This window comes from Periophthalmus magnuspinnatus, chromosome 18 (genome assembly GCF_009829125.3).
Source record: "Periophthalmus magnuspinnatus isolate fPerMag1 chromosome 18, fPerMag1.2.pri, whole genome shotgun sequence".
NCBI lineage: Eukaryota > Metazoa > Chordata > Actinopteri > Gobiiformes > Gobiidae > Periophthalmus > Periophthalmus magnuspinnatus.
The window spans coordinates 20,142,885-20,161,240 of record NC_047143.1 but is presented as its reverse complement, the minus strand read 5'-3'; the positions used below and the strand labels follow the sequence as shown (position 1 = coordinate 20,161,240).

At 34.7% G+C, this 18,356-nt stretch overlaps 1 protein-coding gene across 1 annotated transcript; it reads left to right on the top strand.

Moving 5' to 3' along the window:
* Nucleotides 1-1,568: 1,568 nt before the first annotated feature.
* On the top strand, nt 1,569-18,332 carry f13a1b (coagulation factor XIII, A1 polypeptide b). The gene is made up of 15 exons (XM_033983954.2): nt 1,569-1,693; nt 5,207-5,414; nt 6,458-6,646; nt 7,048-7,296; nt 7,589-7,707; nt 8,186-8,293; nt 9,161-9,335; nt 9,921-10,059; nt 10,147-10,250; nt 11,786-11,874; nt 11,954-12,107; nt 15,488-15,763; nt 15,962-16,122; nt 16,202-16,338; nt 16,996-18,332. Exons 2-15 carry the CDS (start codon nt 5,228-5,230, stop codon nt 17,135-17,137), a joined length of 2,229 nt encoding a protein of 742 aa, XP_033839845.1. The 5' UTR covers nt 1,569-1,693; nt 5,207-5,227; the 3' UTR covers nt 17,138-18,332.
* The last annotated feature ends 24 nt before the right edge of the window (nt 18,333-18,356 follow it).

Sequence of the window (18,356 nt, the reverse complement as noted above, 5' to 3'; positions counted from 1 at the left end):
ACCAGTTTTCCCTTATCTCTTTTGACTATATTTATATGACCTGACTTTTTCTTTTGATTGAATAGTTGCCAGGCCCTTGATCTTGCCATGTTACAACTAAATTTAGTAATTTTATATGCCCCATATTATAATGTTTTGTCTGTATTGTAAACTTAGTAAACTTAACCAAATATGGACGGAATAACATAAAATGTGTTTTGAAAAGTAATTGACACAAGGTTTATGTCTTTGTCAGTAAATAGAAAAGTTTGATATTCCCGCTAAAGCAACTTGGTTTAAGATTTGAGAAATGCCAAAGTCAAAAATAGTGCAAATAATAAATAAATTGTTTGTTTAACCTGGACAGAATCTGCTTTAACACTGTAAAAATAGAAAATCCTTATTCACTGTGGAAACACAAATAGCACTTGTATTGACTTTTTATTTTGTGGTTGTGCTAAATTATCCATTGACTTTGTCAACAAACCATTTGATCCAGAGGTCACTTGATGTGGACAGGAAATAAATTACATACTTTGATAGCTGTACCTGGAAATGTTAGAACCACAATGGTAAATCTTCCCAACCAAAGCAATATTAAAGGAAAGTGTTTGAAAGACCACAACTTTGAACTGGCCTATTTTGTGCGATGTAAACATTATAACTTGTCACTGAAATCAGAGGTTCTTTTATCCATAAAAGGCCAACTGTTGTTTTATAAATAATTAGTTATTATAGTTGCATTATATTTATTGTTATTTCTGAAATGTTTTCCAAAAACAGAGCAAGCACTTTGCATTGTAAATGAAGTGTGCTGTCAATTCTAAAGAAAGGGAGATGTTTATATTTATGTTTATTGCTTAATAATAATAATAATAATAATAATAATATAATTTTTATAATAATTTATTTTTAATGCACTCTTCGTTTCATAGAATCTCAGAGTGCTACAATAAAACAAGAATTTTAAACCAATACTAAATTGCTCAATGCTCAAAACATCAACAATAAGCTTTTCTAAATAAAAATTTAGATTAGCTTTTTGTCTGGAATGTCCCTCAGTTACCGGTGTTTTTATTGTTAAAAAATATATCTTCTTTCTGTGAGCAGGCTTCCTTCACAGATCTAACCTGTAACTTGGCGTGGTGGTGGCACCTGTTTATCTCCATAGAGATATATAAATCTAGTGTAATACTGTGCATTGTAGGCTAATAAATAACATCTCCATTGAGACAAGCAGGTGGCAGTCCTTTAACCTGAAAATGTACATGGTGGACCTTAAAATGTTCTTCAAAAAGCATAATCACATTCCTTTTCAGTTCATATTTACAGTATTGCTGATTAAAAACAAATAACATAAATATTGAAATATATATTTAAACAAAATGGTTATTTAAGCATCTTCGTTGAATACCTGTATAGCTGCAGTTAGTTGATTTGGTTGATCTCTGCATTTCAAAGTACTTCACATTCATTTATCATCACCTCATCTTTGTATCCTCCCCTGTGGTTGGTACAGAGACGGTAGATTCCACATCCTGCTCCCAAGTTGGAACGGCTGCACAAAAACTGCACAACACAAAAGTACACTAAAGTACACACGTCTACCCCTTGATGCCTCCTCCTGGGTTTAAAAGCAGAACTGCAGTGTCCCAAACCACGGCAGACCAGGCTCTTGCACTGAGGACAGCAGCTTCTCTACAGATTACAACAGGTACTACTACTACTTCTGCAGCTAAAACTACTACTAGTAATGCTATTGGTATTTTGTTACTACTGCTAAAAATATAACTTCTTGTATATATAACATATGATGTGATATACGTAACTGCTAGTGCTACTACAACAACTACTACTGCTACTTGAACTTCTACAACTTATTCTTGGATTTGTTTTACTATTGCTAAAACTACTACCACTACTACTACTATGCCAATCTCTACTAAAGAAGAAGTAATGCAATTGATTAACTGAAATGTTTGAAAGTATTTCAGTAAACAGGAAGAATTGTGTCAGAAACTGCAATATGGAATAATTTTGAAACAGTTTGAATGAAACTAATTACAAATGAATGAAACATATTATTATGTATTAATTGGTCAAATATTGTTTTAACTATTGTAATTAAAAGTTCACAAATCTCACTTAATGAAATTCATACTTTTGAAATCTGTGCCAACAATACACTGTCAGCATTTGGGTATTTGAAATATGGGTGTGAACATCTGCTGGAGCTGCATAACTTTCTCTGCCTTGTACAATACTTCTTTTCAACAATTATCCATAATCATCCAATTATCCATTGCCTCTCACCAGCCTCACCTCACAACGAAATGGTCCTGAGTTTTATTCCTTGACTAAACAGAGCCTTTATATTGATTTTTTTATTTTTATTTTTTTTTAATAAGCACCAAGGTAGACACTCATGTTTGCATCTCTCCATATCTGCATGGGTGTCCTTCTGCTACATGAGTTTCCTATACATTCAACATGCCGTTAAATATTCATGCAACAAAATAAAGGTGTTGTCATATATTTTTTATTTGTCAAAATAATAACCATTTTGTGATTAAGACAAGCTTATACTTGTGTCACAAATTCTGCTCTTGTCCAAGCAGAAATTAAAATGAGAAACTTTACCAGAATTGTCAAACTAGGGAAAACTAGACAATTTTTTTTTTTTTTTTTTTTTTACAAAACTTACTTACTTTACTTATGTAATTATACTAACAGTGTTTAAGGCACTTAACAGACTATACTTATGTTCACTATGTATCTATTCTGGTGTATGGTCTGCCGCTTCTTGTCTCCATAGAGATGTTACACGTTGACTATAATGTTCCACAGTATGGCATTAAACGTATTTATTTCCATGAAGACAAGCAGATGACACCGCCAGGCCGAGTTTGAGGTCAGATCTGTGGAAATGGAAGATAGAATGCAAGATAATTACATTTAATGCCATACTGTGGAACAAGCGAGAATATCACTCTATTAAGGCAAGCATGAAAATCTACATCGTGCACCTTTAAACAGTGCCTTCTTTCTCTGTGTTGGGCTGACCGACAGCAGTGCCCAGGCGCACACATTATGTAACTTTGAGGTGGGCAGGTGACAGAGCCTCACACAAAACATAATACTGCATATGCCCACAACGTAATTACATAATCCCCTGGCGTTGCCCCCCTGTGGTCATACTCTAAACTGTAATTTTAGTTTTGGTGGATTTAATGAGTCACTCGGAGCGGGACACTGGGGGCTTTGTTGACAGGATTATAGCTAAGTTTGTCAAACCCACAACACGTTTCCACTCAAAATATGTTCATTTGCTTTGGTCAGCCACAAAAGCCAATGCAATAGTTTTACTCGCACTGTACATGCTACATTTAGCACATACTTTTCTAAATATGAAATACATTCAGTTGTTTGGTTTGTTCCCATATAATTTAGGTCTTACTTCAGTTGCGAATTGAATAGAATTATTTTGTCTTGAATGGGCACTGCATATATGTTGTTATGCAAGGTTTGTGTCTGAAGACATGTCAAGTAGTATGTTAGTAATACTTCCAGGATAAGCTATAACATCACCATGGAGACAAGCATGTACATGGAAAAGTTACCTAGTACCACTTTAATGGACATTAATTAGCTTAAATGTACCCGCAATAGCTAACCTCATACATGCACATAGACATATTTGGTACAAGAATTACAGAAATTAATGTTCAGAGTAATTGTTCCCCTTATGTTGTCTTAATGTATTATAAATGTATTGGATGCAAACCTATAGAAACCACCTCCCTGAATAAACTTGACACAATAGGTAGTCACTGAAAGGTTCACACTCATAATACCTTCTTTTACTGTAGTATATATATGAAAAAGAGATATAACTACCATATTTACCAACTTTTTATGTAAAACTTGTGTTATGGTTAATGTCAACATGTCAGTTTAAATACATGTTGAAGATTAGTAGCAATGTTGCGTGAATGAAGCTTGTGTGTAAGTCACATGTTTATTTTACACATGAGGCAACCACAACCTGTCTTTAGTCAGACTTTCCATACAGAGCATACATATGTTTATTATGTTACTCATGCATTTTATATAATGTTGACTTTTAGGACAAACCAACGGTGAATTAGCTGCAGTGTCGTTAATGATTCAAGGTCCTATATTTAGCAAAATTGACTCGTGTGAGCTTTAGGCCATGTTAGAATGTTGTTACCTCATCAAATACATACCTGGATTGTGTTTATGATTATGTTTGTGAGTAACTTGTGATTTCATGAAGCTGTAGATTTCAAGTGAACAGGTAACTTTTATCATTTATTCAGTAGAGATTGGAAATTCCAGGGCTCAAATTATTTAAATGATTCTAGTGAAGTTGTAAGGAGTTTAAAAACACACTGGAGTGATTCCTGTATTGCCACATGACATCACAAGGTGGAACAGAGTGTTTTCTGTTTGAGAGAGGTATTCACCCTAAATATGCATGGTTTGTGTGTTTAATATGTGTGAATGAAACAAAACACAACTTCAGGTATGTTTTTGAATGACAACATTATGACATAGATCAGAAAATAGCATAATATGGGCCCTTTAAATCACCAAGACTCCCAATTGTAATGTTTTAGCAAAGCCAAATAACTATTTACCATTAGAAACCAGCACAGATGCAAACCAATTGTGATGCAAGACATTTTTTCAAAGTATAGTCATGATTCTCAAAGCCACATTGCAATATGTTTGTTGGGCTGTGGTTATTGTTTACTGGCAGAGCAGGGTTGTTCTTTATATTGAAACCAGATGCAGATTATACTATAAGAATGTCTGCAGACCAGATGATTGGATATGTTTTGTGTTTTTGAAGCAAATAGATAAATACAAAAGTCAAGTGTTTGCCATCACGATAGTCCTAACAACAACTAGCATGCTAACAGCTCACATGGTTAATGGAGGATAAAACACTTTATATTTAGATGTTGACAGAACTCTGGTGTCTTTTTTGACCCAAAGAGCTGTATATCTCTGTGCTGTGGTAAAACATTTGACTTTGTTACATGAAAACAATCGGATATAGCTCCTTTAAGTAACTCTTCAATAATAAAAATGTTTTGTATGTTTGCTCTGGAATGTTAGAAATATTTACATTTTAAGCATTACAGCAGGTGTACCTAACATTGTGGCTAGTGAGTCTTCTGTTTTCTTGTCTTTTTTTCAGTGACTCTGATCTACCTTCACTATGTCGGACCCATCCACTTTCGTCGAATCTTCTGCCCCTCCCCCTCCTCCCTCCGGACCACGCCCCAGAATCACCAACAGAGGGCGCACTGCTGGCCCGGCCGCCAACTCAAACTTGGACACTTCTGACATCCCAGAGTACGAGTACTTTGTGGCGCCCGGGCCTAGAGGGTACCCACCCCTGACCGGTGAGCCAAAGCAATAGCTATTGGTTATAGTGAAAAAAGTCACAAAATGTACCAGTACTTGAGTATCATAATAAAGTCATTTTTGCTTAAAAAAAAAAAATCTTTTTCACTTACATTCAAACTATTATTTTAATGGATTAATTCTTTTAAGATACTAATCAATATTAAAACTAGTATTCTGGAAGTTGCCATGGGCGTTGCCATTGCCATTCAGGTTGTATTATTTTGTATGGGGATGCTGATCTTGACAGCAAATAAGTTCTAGATGTACTACAAAGCCATTTTAAAGCCTCCAGAATTGATGCCCTGTTGATTTGTTGCTGTACATGAACATTGAACATTTCACACAAAGCAGCCTACTTTATATCATATTTTAGCAGGGGATTCCCACTTAAGCGGAAGTGCCGCCACAAAGAAAGTGCGGTTTTAATGTCATTTTGAGGCAAAAGTGAGTGGGGCAGAATAAGGTCAACTGAACCTAGAAATACTGAAAAAATACATAAATAGGACAAAATTGGACCTTTCCTGAATAGTTGGTCTTGATCTATATCAGAACCAAGGAAACATTAAAGAAAGTACTATTATTTTGTGTGGAACCATACATTCAAATATTACTCTCAAAAATCTATTTTTATTATGATAGTGATATCAAAATTGGTATTGAGTAGCAATTATTTTCCTTAGTATTGAGTTTGAAATTTTAGTACTGTGACGACACTAATGGTAACAGGAACTTGCATGTTAAAAAAAAAAAAAAAATATATATATATATATATATATATATATATATATATATATATATATATATATATATATATATATATATATATATATATATATTATGGTTTAATTAACATTTCATCAGTTTTAGAGGTCATTAAAACCAAACAAAACCAAAAAAGAGTGTTTTCACCTTTTTGTGAGAGTTAATATTAGTTATTCTCTATATTTAAAATAAATAACTTGATTAATTTTACCTTTTTATTTGAAATAGCATAGTTTTATACATTTTGTTCCTCAAATGCATTTTCTTCTTTCCCCAGAGTTTTTGGACATCGTTGATGTGGACATGAAGCATCTTCCTGAAGGCAAAAACAGGATCAGTCACAAAACTCACCTCTTTAACCTGAATGCCCTGGTTGTGAGGCGTGGACAAGAGTTTGAAATCAAGATCATCTTTAATCGCCCATACAAGCCCTCAGAGGACAAGTTTGCTGTGGAGTTTGTCATTGGTGAGAACTAGATGAGCTGTTTGAAAGATAGATGTATATTTTTAGTATTATTATTATTTTACTGTAATATGGAGACTAGAACTAGAATTTTATTAGATTTTTATACACTTAAAAACAGAAGGATCACATTAGTCTTAATGGATAAACAAAAATACACCTTTCATTTACAGCATTTCATTTATTAATAGTTCATTATATTTTGTAGCCATGGATTGGTTATCAAATTTTGGTTGTAGTCAGTGGAGACATTGTATGGTTTGATACTCTCATTCTCAAGGTCATTCTGCCCTTGTATGTATCAACCTTTATTTATTTAAAAAACTACATTTCAAAAATCATACTGTACAATAGAAATTATACTAAACTATCATACATTTATATCCCATTGACCCTTTTTGTAGGCTCCAGTCCTCAGTACAGTAAAGGCACATACATGCCAGTGTTCACGAGCAAAGACCGGCAGACATCTTGGAAAGGTCGCATCACTGATACATTTGAAAACACCTTGACCATGGGCATAACCCCGGATCCCAACTGCATTGTTGGTAAATACCACATGTATGTTGCCGTGGTAACACCCTATGGCATCCGCAGAACCAAACGAGAGAAGAGCCGTGACCTCTACATCTTGTTCAACCCATGGGCAGCAGGTTGGTAAAGCCATATTATGTAACATTTCAGCCAAGAAATATACTAACATAGAAAATTGTTATTTTATTACAAGGATTTTATTGCTCAGAAATAACATGAAAAACTTGAGGCTTGCCTTTCCACATACCTGACTTGTAACTTGACCGGCACGCGGGCATACCAACTGCTTGCTAGATAAGTTAAAGCCAATTCCCTAGGAAATGCAGCATGAAGAGAAGCAGGTGGCATGCCCACCTCCAGGAATATTGTACAGTGGGGCTGTTTACTTACATGTAATTTTCTCTGCTCAAGATGACGAGGTGTTTCTGAATGATGAGACTGAGAGACAAGAATGTGTGATGAACGAGATGGGAATCATTTACCACGGTTCCTATGATGACATTGCAGAGAGGACCTGGAACTTTGGACAGGTACAGTATTTACTAAACTCTATCTAATCTATCTATCCTATTTAGTGTTTAACTAAAGCAACAAAAGTAGCCTTTCTACTGTCAGCCTCCTTGTATTATTGTAAAAAATATTGAAGGCCTTTCCATAACACAACAACACATCAAATGATATATTGATATATATAAGAAAATATAGACAATAAACGGTATTATTATATTATTTCTACTAATTCATGCGACTGACAATATAACCCTGAAGCTGGATTGTCCCAACTATTCTAAATGTACAATATTGTTAAAGACATAACAGTCTTATATGTAGTTCCCCACTAATACAAACAAAAAAGTACCTATTCAATCCATCATTTATAAACTAATGTAGCAATTATTGTGATTTATAATCCATAATACCACACATTTGGATACTCTGACATCCCTACAATCTAAAGTGCAATTTGTATAACTTATAATACTTAATTTCCTGTGTTGTTGTCTCTAGTTTAACTATGGGGTCTTGGACGCCTGTCTGTACATTCTGGACCGTTCTCAGATGCCCATCACCAACAGAGGAGACGCAGTCAAAGTTGTGCGCCAGGCCTCGGCTATGGTCAGTGAAAGGGTTCTTAAAACACAAAAAATAAATGCATTTTTTAAATATGCAAATATAATTTATACAATATAAAAAAAATCTGGTTTTGAATTTTTTGTAGGAGTAGTAGTATTTTATTTTAGCAAGTCATTAACTTAAACAGGGCTTGATTCAGAATGTTTACTATGAACAGTGACTGAAGGAGTTTAAGCTGAACCTTAACTTACTTAACCGTAAATTTGATTAATATATTGACTTTGACAAATTATGATTTAAATTCTTTTGGTGTGCCTTGTGATTGGCTGTTTCTTAAGTAGTCAGATACAATTTGGCAGTGCACGTTAGTAAATCAATAACATGGATCCAGGAAGTGTAGCCAAATGCACAGTCATTTATAGTGGACAGTAATTTTAACTTACAAAAAATGTTACAAAATGTTAGTTTGTAATATTATAGACCTCACTTCCATATAGATTCTAGTTTTAGTTATATGTTTCATTTGTAATCATTCGTGCACATTCATACTGTTTTTATTTGTTGATGTTAGCAGTTTTGTCAATAGCCACTTTAATAGATACTGGCCAGTGCATACCAAGTTAACCTAACTAGTCATCATCACGAAATATATTTAACTGAGGCATTCAAAAATGAGTTATTTGTAGCATGGCTAGTAGTAGTTTAAAGCATGTTTGCGTTGATCTTTTAGCCTGTGAAATTGTAAATACACATTTTTCTTCTTTTTATTCATAAGTCATATAAGCAACCTGGTCTTAGTCAAAACTACTAAAATATATTTGGTGAAATTGAAGTAATTTTAAACCATGTGAGATAATCCTTTTCTGCAGTGCTCAATTTGCTTTCCTTGTTATGCTCCTTCCTTTGTAGCTGAACTCCCGTGATGACGAGGGGGTGCTGGTGGGGAACTGGAGCGGGGACTACACCTATGGAGTGGCCCCCACCTCCTGGACTGGGAGCACGGACATCCTGCTGACCTACGCCAGCAGTCAGCGCTCGGTCTGCTATGCCCAGTGCTGGGTCTATGCTGCAGTCTTCAACTCCTGTAAAAGACACTTACTCCATATTATCAGTGTGCAGTAGGGCTGTGCCAAAAATCGAAAGGCAATAGATTGATAGATTGCGATCTAAACTTTGGCCGATCTCGGTGATAAGGCAAGTGCATTTTAATCGACAGGTCAATAGCCAATCCTGTGGCAGTAATTGCGCATGATGTTGAAGAGTAGTCACTGCCCTCTTGTTTAGGGGAAAGCTCTGAGTCAGGGCCACAGATTGCCTCTTTATGTCTCTTCGCGTTTCACAATTGCACAATTTGACTAAAAGTCCAGTGTTTCCTTCCCTCTGCCTCTGTGTGTGCGGTTCCATCTGCCCGTACAACATCACACAGTAGCTGTTGTGCATGCACATCTGTCGATAGCAGTAATGCCTGCATGGTTTTAGTTTTAATATATTGTACAAACGATTTCCACTTTGAATGTGGATTTGTCTGGAATTATTGGTCCTGTCAACACGAAATTAAAAACTGTAGTGATCCTGACACCCTGCTCTTTATGTCTGTATTTTTACAATTCTTAACTAAACTAAACTGGTCATTTATAAGTCCTGATATCAAGTCAAAAATGTGTTTCAGTTCTGCGGTGTCTTGGGATCCCGTCTCGTGTGGTGACCAACTTCTTCTCTGCTCATGACAACAACGGAAACCTGAAAACTGACATAATTCTGGATGAAAACGGCAGAATTGACCGCGGACAAACAAAGGACTCAATCTGGTAACTCTACTCACTTATTAAATTAATCAAATATGCTCCTTTTAAACCCTATTAAATCCCTTTGTAATGTTTATTTTTAACCAAAAGGAACTACCATTGCTGGAACGAGTGCTACATGGCCAGAAAGGACCTTCCTGCAGGTTTTGGAGGCTGGCAGGTCGTTGATGCTACACCACAGGAGACCAGTGATGGTAAACAATTCACTTTTTCTGCCCATTTTTACCTATAAATACATGTTTAATGGGCTCTAAAGATTATACATTGAGTTTTTGTAGCTTTGAATCACTATATTGCATTATACGAAGAGAAATACACTCCCTGACCAAAAAAAAGTTGCCATCTGGATTTAATTAAGGAAATAGGTACAAGCCTTCTCCAGTTAGTCAGGTCTAGGTTCAGCAACAGTCTGTGTTCAAAGAATAAGGTCACCTGAATATACTGAATGACCAGGTTATTCCTCTAATGGATTTTTTCTTCCCTGACGGCACGGGCATATTCCAAGATGACATTGCCAGGATTCATTGGGCTCAAATTATGAAAGAGTGGTTCAGGGGCATGAAACATCATTTTCACACATGGATTGGCCACCACAGAGTCCAGACCTTAACCCCATTGAGAATCTTTGGGATGTGCTGGAGAAGGCTTTGTGCAGCGGTCAGACTCTACCATCATATAAATATAAAATAAATCTTGTGACATTGCAGAAGCTTATCGAAACAATGCCACGCTGAATGCGTGCCGCAATCAAAGCTAAAGGCGGTCCAACGAAATATTAGAGTGTGTGACCTTTTTTGGTGGCGACTTTTTTTTAGCCAGGCAGTGTATCAATGTCATGGTAAGTAGTTTTAAAAGCAATACATGATGTATGATATTTTAGGACACATACCACAATTTGGCTGACCAAAACGATAGGCTCTGTACACAGCAGCATGCTAACTAGCTCACTGTGTCTCAAAGCTAACTGTCACTTTTATTAAAATCAGAAAACATAAAATTAACCATCTCTTAAAATTCAAATTAATTTAAATAAAGACAACACAATGAGATTTATATTTGGAATACTTTAGTTTGTGCTGTTTTATTTATTATGCCTCAAAATTAGCATTAGCATTAGCATTGAGACACAAACCTTCCTCTTTCTAAACACAAGTGTCCTCCAGTGAAGTATTAATTTTATTGTGTAGTTTTTAACATGTTGTCAGTGACATCCACCCACAGCTTCCTGTCTACTGCCTTATCTTTAAATTTGTATTCATTTTAGCGTGACTTGACAAAAAACCCATAGAGATAAACTTGGACAGGAAGTAGTGTCGCTAACAGTTAGGTTACCGGGCGCTGTTCGTCATAGAGGCCATTGCGGTTTTAATATGCCGATAGTACCTTATCAAAAAGTCCAGTTCCTAGATGACCAAACTATACAGTGTTTCAGTAACATTTCATAAGTGAATTTGCTCAGAATGTTTTGTCTGGTAAAGGTTAAAAAAATATAATAATAACTATGCTTTTGATAGGCCTGATTAAGCGTGAACGAAGACTTAACTGATATTGAACAAATAGTTTATTGAGAATGACTCATGCTTAGTAATCTAATTAATACTCTAACAACCCTAACTCCTAACTCTAATCAGTCATTCTTAATTTTCATATTTGTTCATTATTAATTAAACAGAGACATAGTTTTTAATATTTAAATATTATTCTTTTTTGTCTTTTATACAATCTACAGGCATGTACAGATGTGGACCTGCCTCTGTCAATGCCATCAAACACGGACAGATGTGTTACCCCTACGACGCCCCCTTTGTCTTTGCTGAGGTGGAGTTCTTATTGTTCAATTTCGACATAAAGATCATTTTTAGCTCAATAAATTGTATATGTTTTTTTTATCTTGTAGGTGAACAGCGATGTAGTTTTCTACATGCGCGGTAAAGATGGGACCCTGGAGCCAGTGAAAGTGAACCATTCTCACGTGGGACGAGGCATTTTCACCAAAACACCTGGAGAGCTTACTCGCAAAGAAATCACAGACCAATACAAGTTTGAAGAAGGTAATTATTATAATGTATAATATTAGTCAGTCAACAAATGTTGAACAAAAGGAAAACAATATAACCTGTTCAACTTCATCAATAATTTGTCAATGTTTACCATCAGCTGTAACATTTGGGATTCCTGCAAAATATTGTAGCATTCTGGTGTAAGGAAGCACACCAAATTTTACTGTACTTCGTAACCCACGCAAAAACAAGAGCAAAACAACAGGTGTCTCAACTCAGTGGAGCAAGTCTCCAAAACAGACTAGTAACTGACCAATAGAGCCTCCACATCAACTTGTCGGCATAGCATCCAAGTGTCACATACAAAAGCAGTTACATTAACAACAACACATAACCAGTTACAAGAACAACAAAAGTTATGGCAATTTTATCTTTAACTTACTTGAACTTATTTGGAGTTATTCCTAAAATAACTGACTTCGGGTCATACTTATAGGGTTAAAAATATCATACTTTTCAAAAACAAAGACAAGTTAAAAAAAAAAAATCATTATGAGCCTATTAGTTCAGTTTTAAATCGGAAGTCGCCGACCCTCTTTTTGTTAACTAAGTAATTTTATATCAGCATTGTGAACAATGAACAAAATGTAAACAAATAATGTCTGTATGCAATAGTTCAGTGTTGAATGCCAGAAAAAAGCTGAATTTGTCTTCTTTGTGAACACTGCAGAAGCAGCATACTAATTCTTTGTATTCAAAAGTTTTAAAAAAATATATTTTGAAACTAAGAAACACATATTTTGGGACCACATAATTTACTATGAAAATGACTGGTTTTGTGGCTGGTTTTGGTTGGTTGTATTGGCTCAACCCCCTAAGGCCCTCTGGCAGTTTTGGTGGTTTTGGTGATTCATTTTTGCTAATTTTCCACCAAAACACAGCTCTAGTTGCTATTCATTGTGTTGGAATCACTGCAAAAGTTCTGCATGAAAATAAATGTAGTACAAACTGTATAATTACTGCCAAATCTATCAAATTTGACGTAACTGTAGTGCCATGTTTTGCCATTATGAGTCATCTTTTTTTCTATTTAGGCCAAAAACCTTCGGCCAGTGGAATTAACTAGACTCACTATCAAAACAAGTTTATACTCTCTTCCTCTTCCTTTTTAAGCTGTACACTATTGAGGACTCACCATATCATAGACACCCTGTTTAGGTTTATTGTCAACAGGTATTTTGTTGTAGTTGTAGGATTAGGCAACCTAAAGTGAGGTGTTTATTCTGTCTTCCAATAATAATCATAATCATAATCATAATCATAATCATAATATTCTGTCCTCCAATAATAATAATAATAATAATAATAATAATAATAATAATAATAATAATAATAATAATAATAATAATAATAATAATAATAATAATAACTGTCCAGAAAACCAAAATACAAAATGTTAAGAAGCAACTTTGAGAGCACATGTTAATGTTTCAATTGTTATCAATGAAATCAATATTAGATTTTAGCTTGTTTGTTATCTGAGGACACCAAATTATTTCTGGTTGTTTATTTTTTGAACACAAGGGTTACTGTACTCTGTAACCCACACTAAAACAAGAGCAAAACAACAGGAGTTTCAACTCACTGGAGCAAGTCTCCAAAACAGACCAGTAACTGACCAATAGAGCCTCCACATCAACTTGTCGGCATAGCAACCAAGTGTCACATACAAAAGAAGTTACATTAACAACAACACATAACTAGTTACAAGAACAACAAAAGTTATGCCAATTCTATCCTTAAGTGATGTTGAGATTTCAGAAACTTACAAGAAAGTGAAGAAAATGTCAGATTAACTATGATGCCAATGTGTTTGAATTGATTCATGCATGTTTGAATAATCCTGTATTGTCCTGCATTTTAGGCTTGAGTGCTCCTAAAATTGCTGCTTTCATCTACCCTGTATCTCCACCCACTCACTTGAACTTACTTGCAATTATTCCAAAATATCTGACTTCGGATCATACTTGTAGGGTTAAAAATATCACACTTTTCAAAAACAAAGACAAGTAAATAAAAAATCACTATGAAGAGGTCGAGCCTATTAATTCAGTTTTAAATAGCAAGTTCCCAGCCCTCTTTTTGTCAACTAAGTAATTTTAGATCAACATTGTGAACAATGAACAAAAATGTAAACAAATAATGTCTGTATGTAATAGTTTAAGGTTAAATGCCAGACAAAAGCATAATTTGTCTTCTTTGTCAACAATGCAGAAACAGCATACTAACTTTGTATTAAAAAAAATAAAAAAATAAAATATATATATATATATATATATATATATATATATATATATATATATATATATATATATATATATATATATATATATATATATATATATATTTTTTTTTTTTTATTTTTATTTTTTTTTATTTTTTTTTTTTTTAAACACATATTTTAGGATCATAATTTACTATGAAAATGACCTCTGGCAGTTCTGATGGTTTTGGTGATTCATTTTTGCTAATTTTCCACCAAAACACTGCTCTAGTTGCTATTCATTGTGTTGGAATCACTGCAAAAGTTCTGCATAAAAATGAATGTAGTACAAACTGTATAATTACTGCCAAATCTATCAAATTTGGCGTAACTGTAGTGCCATGTTTTGCCATTATGAGTCATCTTTTTTTCTATTTAGGCCAAAAACCCTTGACTAATGGAATTAGTCAAACTAGACTCACTATCAAAACAAGTTTATACTCCCTTCCTCTTCCTTTTTAAGCTGTACACTATTGAGGACTCACCATATCATAGACACCCTGTTTAGGTTTATTGTCAACAGGTATTTTGTTATAGTTGTACGATCAGGCAACGTAAAGGGAGGTGCTTATTCTGTTTTATAATAATAATAATAATAATAATAATAACAATAATAACAATAAAAATAATAATAATAATAATAATTGTCCAGAAAAACAAAATGTAAAGTCTTAAGAAGGAACTTTGACAGCACATTTTATTGTTTCAATTGTTCAGTGAAATCAATGTTAGATTTGAGCTTGTCTGTTATTTGAGGACACCAATAGGGGATATTAAAACAAATTGCCTTTTAATAAGTTTTAATAATCTAATAGTAATCAGTTTTTACTGAATCAGAATCTGAAAAGATTTATTGCCAGTGTAAAAGAGAAGCATTCAAATAAAAAATGTGCTGTGTTGATTTTGGTGCAAACATGTGTCCGGGGATATACAACAAAACACAAGAAAAAAAAGTATTATCCTATTACAAATTTTGATTACAAACTTAATTCGCCTTAATACAGCCTGAATAATGACTTAATTAATAATGAACAAATAGTTTATTAAGGCATGAATAAATATAGTTATTATAAAGTGCTACCCACATCTCCAAATATCTCATCTCTAGGCAGCACAGAGGAGCGTACAGTGCTGGAGAAGGCTGAGGAGTTTGGGTGTAAGCGCGAGCAGTCTGACCCTCCTCCCGCTGATGTCGACCTGGTGCTGCCCTCTGTGGAGCTGGCAGTGGGACAGGATCTGGAGCTCAGTGTGGAGTTTGTGAACCGCAGCCAACAGCGCCGCACGGTGGACGCATACGTGAGCGGCAGCGTGGTCTACTACACCGGAGTCACCAGCTCAGAGTTCCTCTTCAGAACTCCCTCTGTCACCATAGGGCCCAACAAGAGTGAGTACTATTTATATAGTACTTACACAGTTTTATTATTAATATACCATAGGAGAGGAAAGCATTTATTGTTGTTTTTTTACAGTAAATGGGAGAAATTTGCACATTTGCTACACAAAAGTAGCATTGTAGTATTAAGTAGAGTTATGTTATAAGTAACTGTGAGTAGTATATAACATAGTTTCCTTCTGTGCCCAGGTGTGAAGGAGCTGGTGGACATTGAGGCTCGGAGCTACATGAAGCACCTGGTGGAACAGGCTAATCTCAACTTCATTGTGACCGGAAAAGTGAAGGAGACTGGGCAGATTGTCACCGCCATGAAAGTGGTGACTCTGCACAACCCCAAACTCTTTATCAAGGTCTGGGATAAGTCTAAAATCAACTGTATAAAATGAATATATCTGACATACATTTAAACATTCCCTGTGATGTGAGCAGGTATCTGGAGTGGCCAGAGTGAGTGAGGAGATGTTGGCCACGGTGCAGTTCACAAACCCATTCACCTTTAACCTGGAAGGAATCTACATGAGGATGGAGGGGCCTGGAGCCATGCTGCCGCGTTTCAGATACTACAGGTGAGTATAAATGACATTTGCTTTCTGAATATCTCATTGAGTACCATGTTTGTAGGGCTAGACAAATTGAAATAAATAACTTAATTATGATAGCTTAAATTAAACACTTTTATCTTGATTTGAATAGACACTTTAATTTTCATCCCTTTCCATTTGAGCAGGTAGTTTGATCAATTGCAATAAGACTTTGTTTCTGTCATAGCAAACAAAATATGTTGTATTACAAATACTGTCAGATGAAACTAAGTTAAACGAAATGACAATAACGTCTTCCAAACTAAAAGATAAACACGTGTATGTACATATTCTTGGGTTTCAGCTTTCTGTTTCCACAGTTCTAAAGATAGAATGTTTTGGTTTCAGTTTTCACTTTTTTATCATTCTGAAACCCATTGACACTGTTTATGACCAACTGTCTGGACTAACTTTATTAACAATTAACTACCTTTTTTCTTTTCAACATTTTGCTGCCGAACCTAAACTGATTTCCATTTATGTTTATTATGTTATGTGTATTTATACTTCTATATTTTTATTACATTTATATTTTACATTAAATAGTGTTGCTGGCAAATAAATTAAGATTATTCTTCTGACATTGTTCATACATTTACATGTATACATTTTATTAAAGTTTTTCTCTCTGTCCCTCTTCAGTCTGCTGACTCCGAACTCGTCTCTGGTTTGGTCAGAGAAGTTCAATCCGCAGAGAGCTGGGACAACCAGGATTATCGCAAGTCTGGACTGTCCCGCGCTCAGGCAGGTCTATGGAGAGGAGTCCATCATTGTGGAGCCATAGGGAGGTCACAGGACGTGTAAAGTGCAAATGACAAGTTTTCAGGTTTTTCTCATTTTTATTTGGTTTAGAACTTGTAAATATTTATCATCAGTTAAGTAGCAGTATGTTGGAAAAGGTTTAAAAAGAAAAGGATAAAAATACAGGAAGGAGCTGTGACTTCTAACACAGAATACCTCTACCTTTGTCACCAATAACTAAAATTTCATCCAAAATGTCGGGGACAATTTACGAGCAAGGAACACATTTTTCTGGTAGTTTAAACCTTTATTAAACAAAATAAAGATGTTGTCATTTATTTTTATTTGTCTAATCAATACTACTGCGCAATTTAGATAAGCCTTTGTTAACATTATCGTTCCTATGTCACATCTATATTATAAACTTCACCAACATTTAAAAACTAGAAAAAACTAGGCAAGCAGGATGTTAGTAAAATGTTAAAGGTATTGATGCTAACTATATTTTAGTGAAATGAGGAGCCTGACCTGTCATATGCACTTTGAATAAAGGCTTTTATATGCAGCCGGGTCACAGTAAACACCTAATAATCTTTATATTTGCTTCATAAGAGCTTATTATTAGTAATTCATGTTTTCTCTTTACGCTATTATGGAAAAACAATATGAAGTTATTTAGTAATGATATTTACGCTGTTTTTTTAGACGCAAATATTGCAGCAATAAATTAGTGTTACTGAAAGACAGCTAAGAACTTTTACTTTTACAGACAAACTTGAATATTTTTTTAACTCACAGACAAAATGAAAAATGGGGAAACTGTCTGGCTTGAATAAAAATGTTTAATATTTCAGGAACAAATACAAATATCAACTTCAATAAAAGATTAAAGCATCTTGACTGATCTGGGTTCTTGGATTAATTCTCTGTTTGTCTTTACAAAGATGTGAGTATGGTCACTGGTGAATCTCTATGAGTTCAGATGGGCGTGAGGGACAGGTGGAGTAGCCAATCAACAACATGCATGAGGTCTGTTCATATTAAAACAAATAAGGCTGCTTACAAGGAAAAAAAGACAAAAAAATATATCACAAGAGACTGAATAACCTCGCAGATTTCTATAGAATCAATGAGCAAATCACTAAACTCTTGAGTTGAGAGGTGTTTTATATTGTTTGTAAAAGATAAGTGACCAATGAGCTCCAGTCAGTGAATAAAGCACATCAGATTGCACGATCATGTTTGGTCGGGCTTGAAACGTA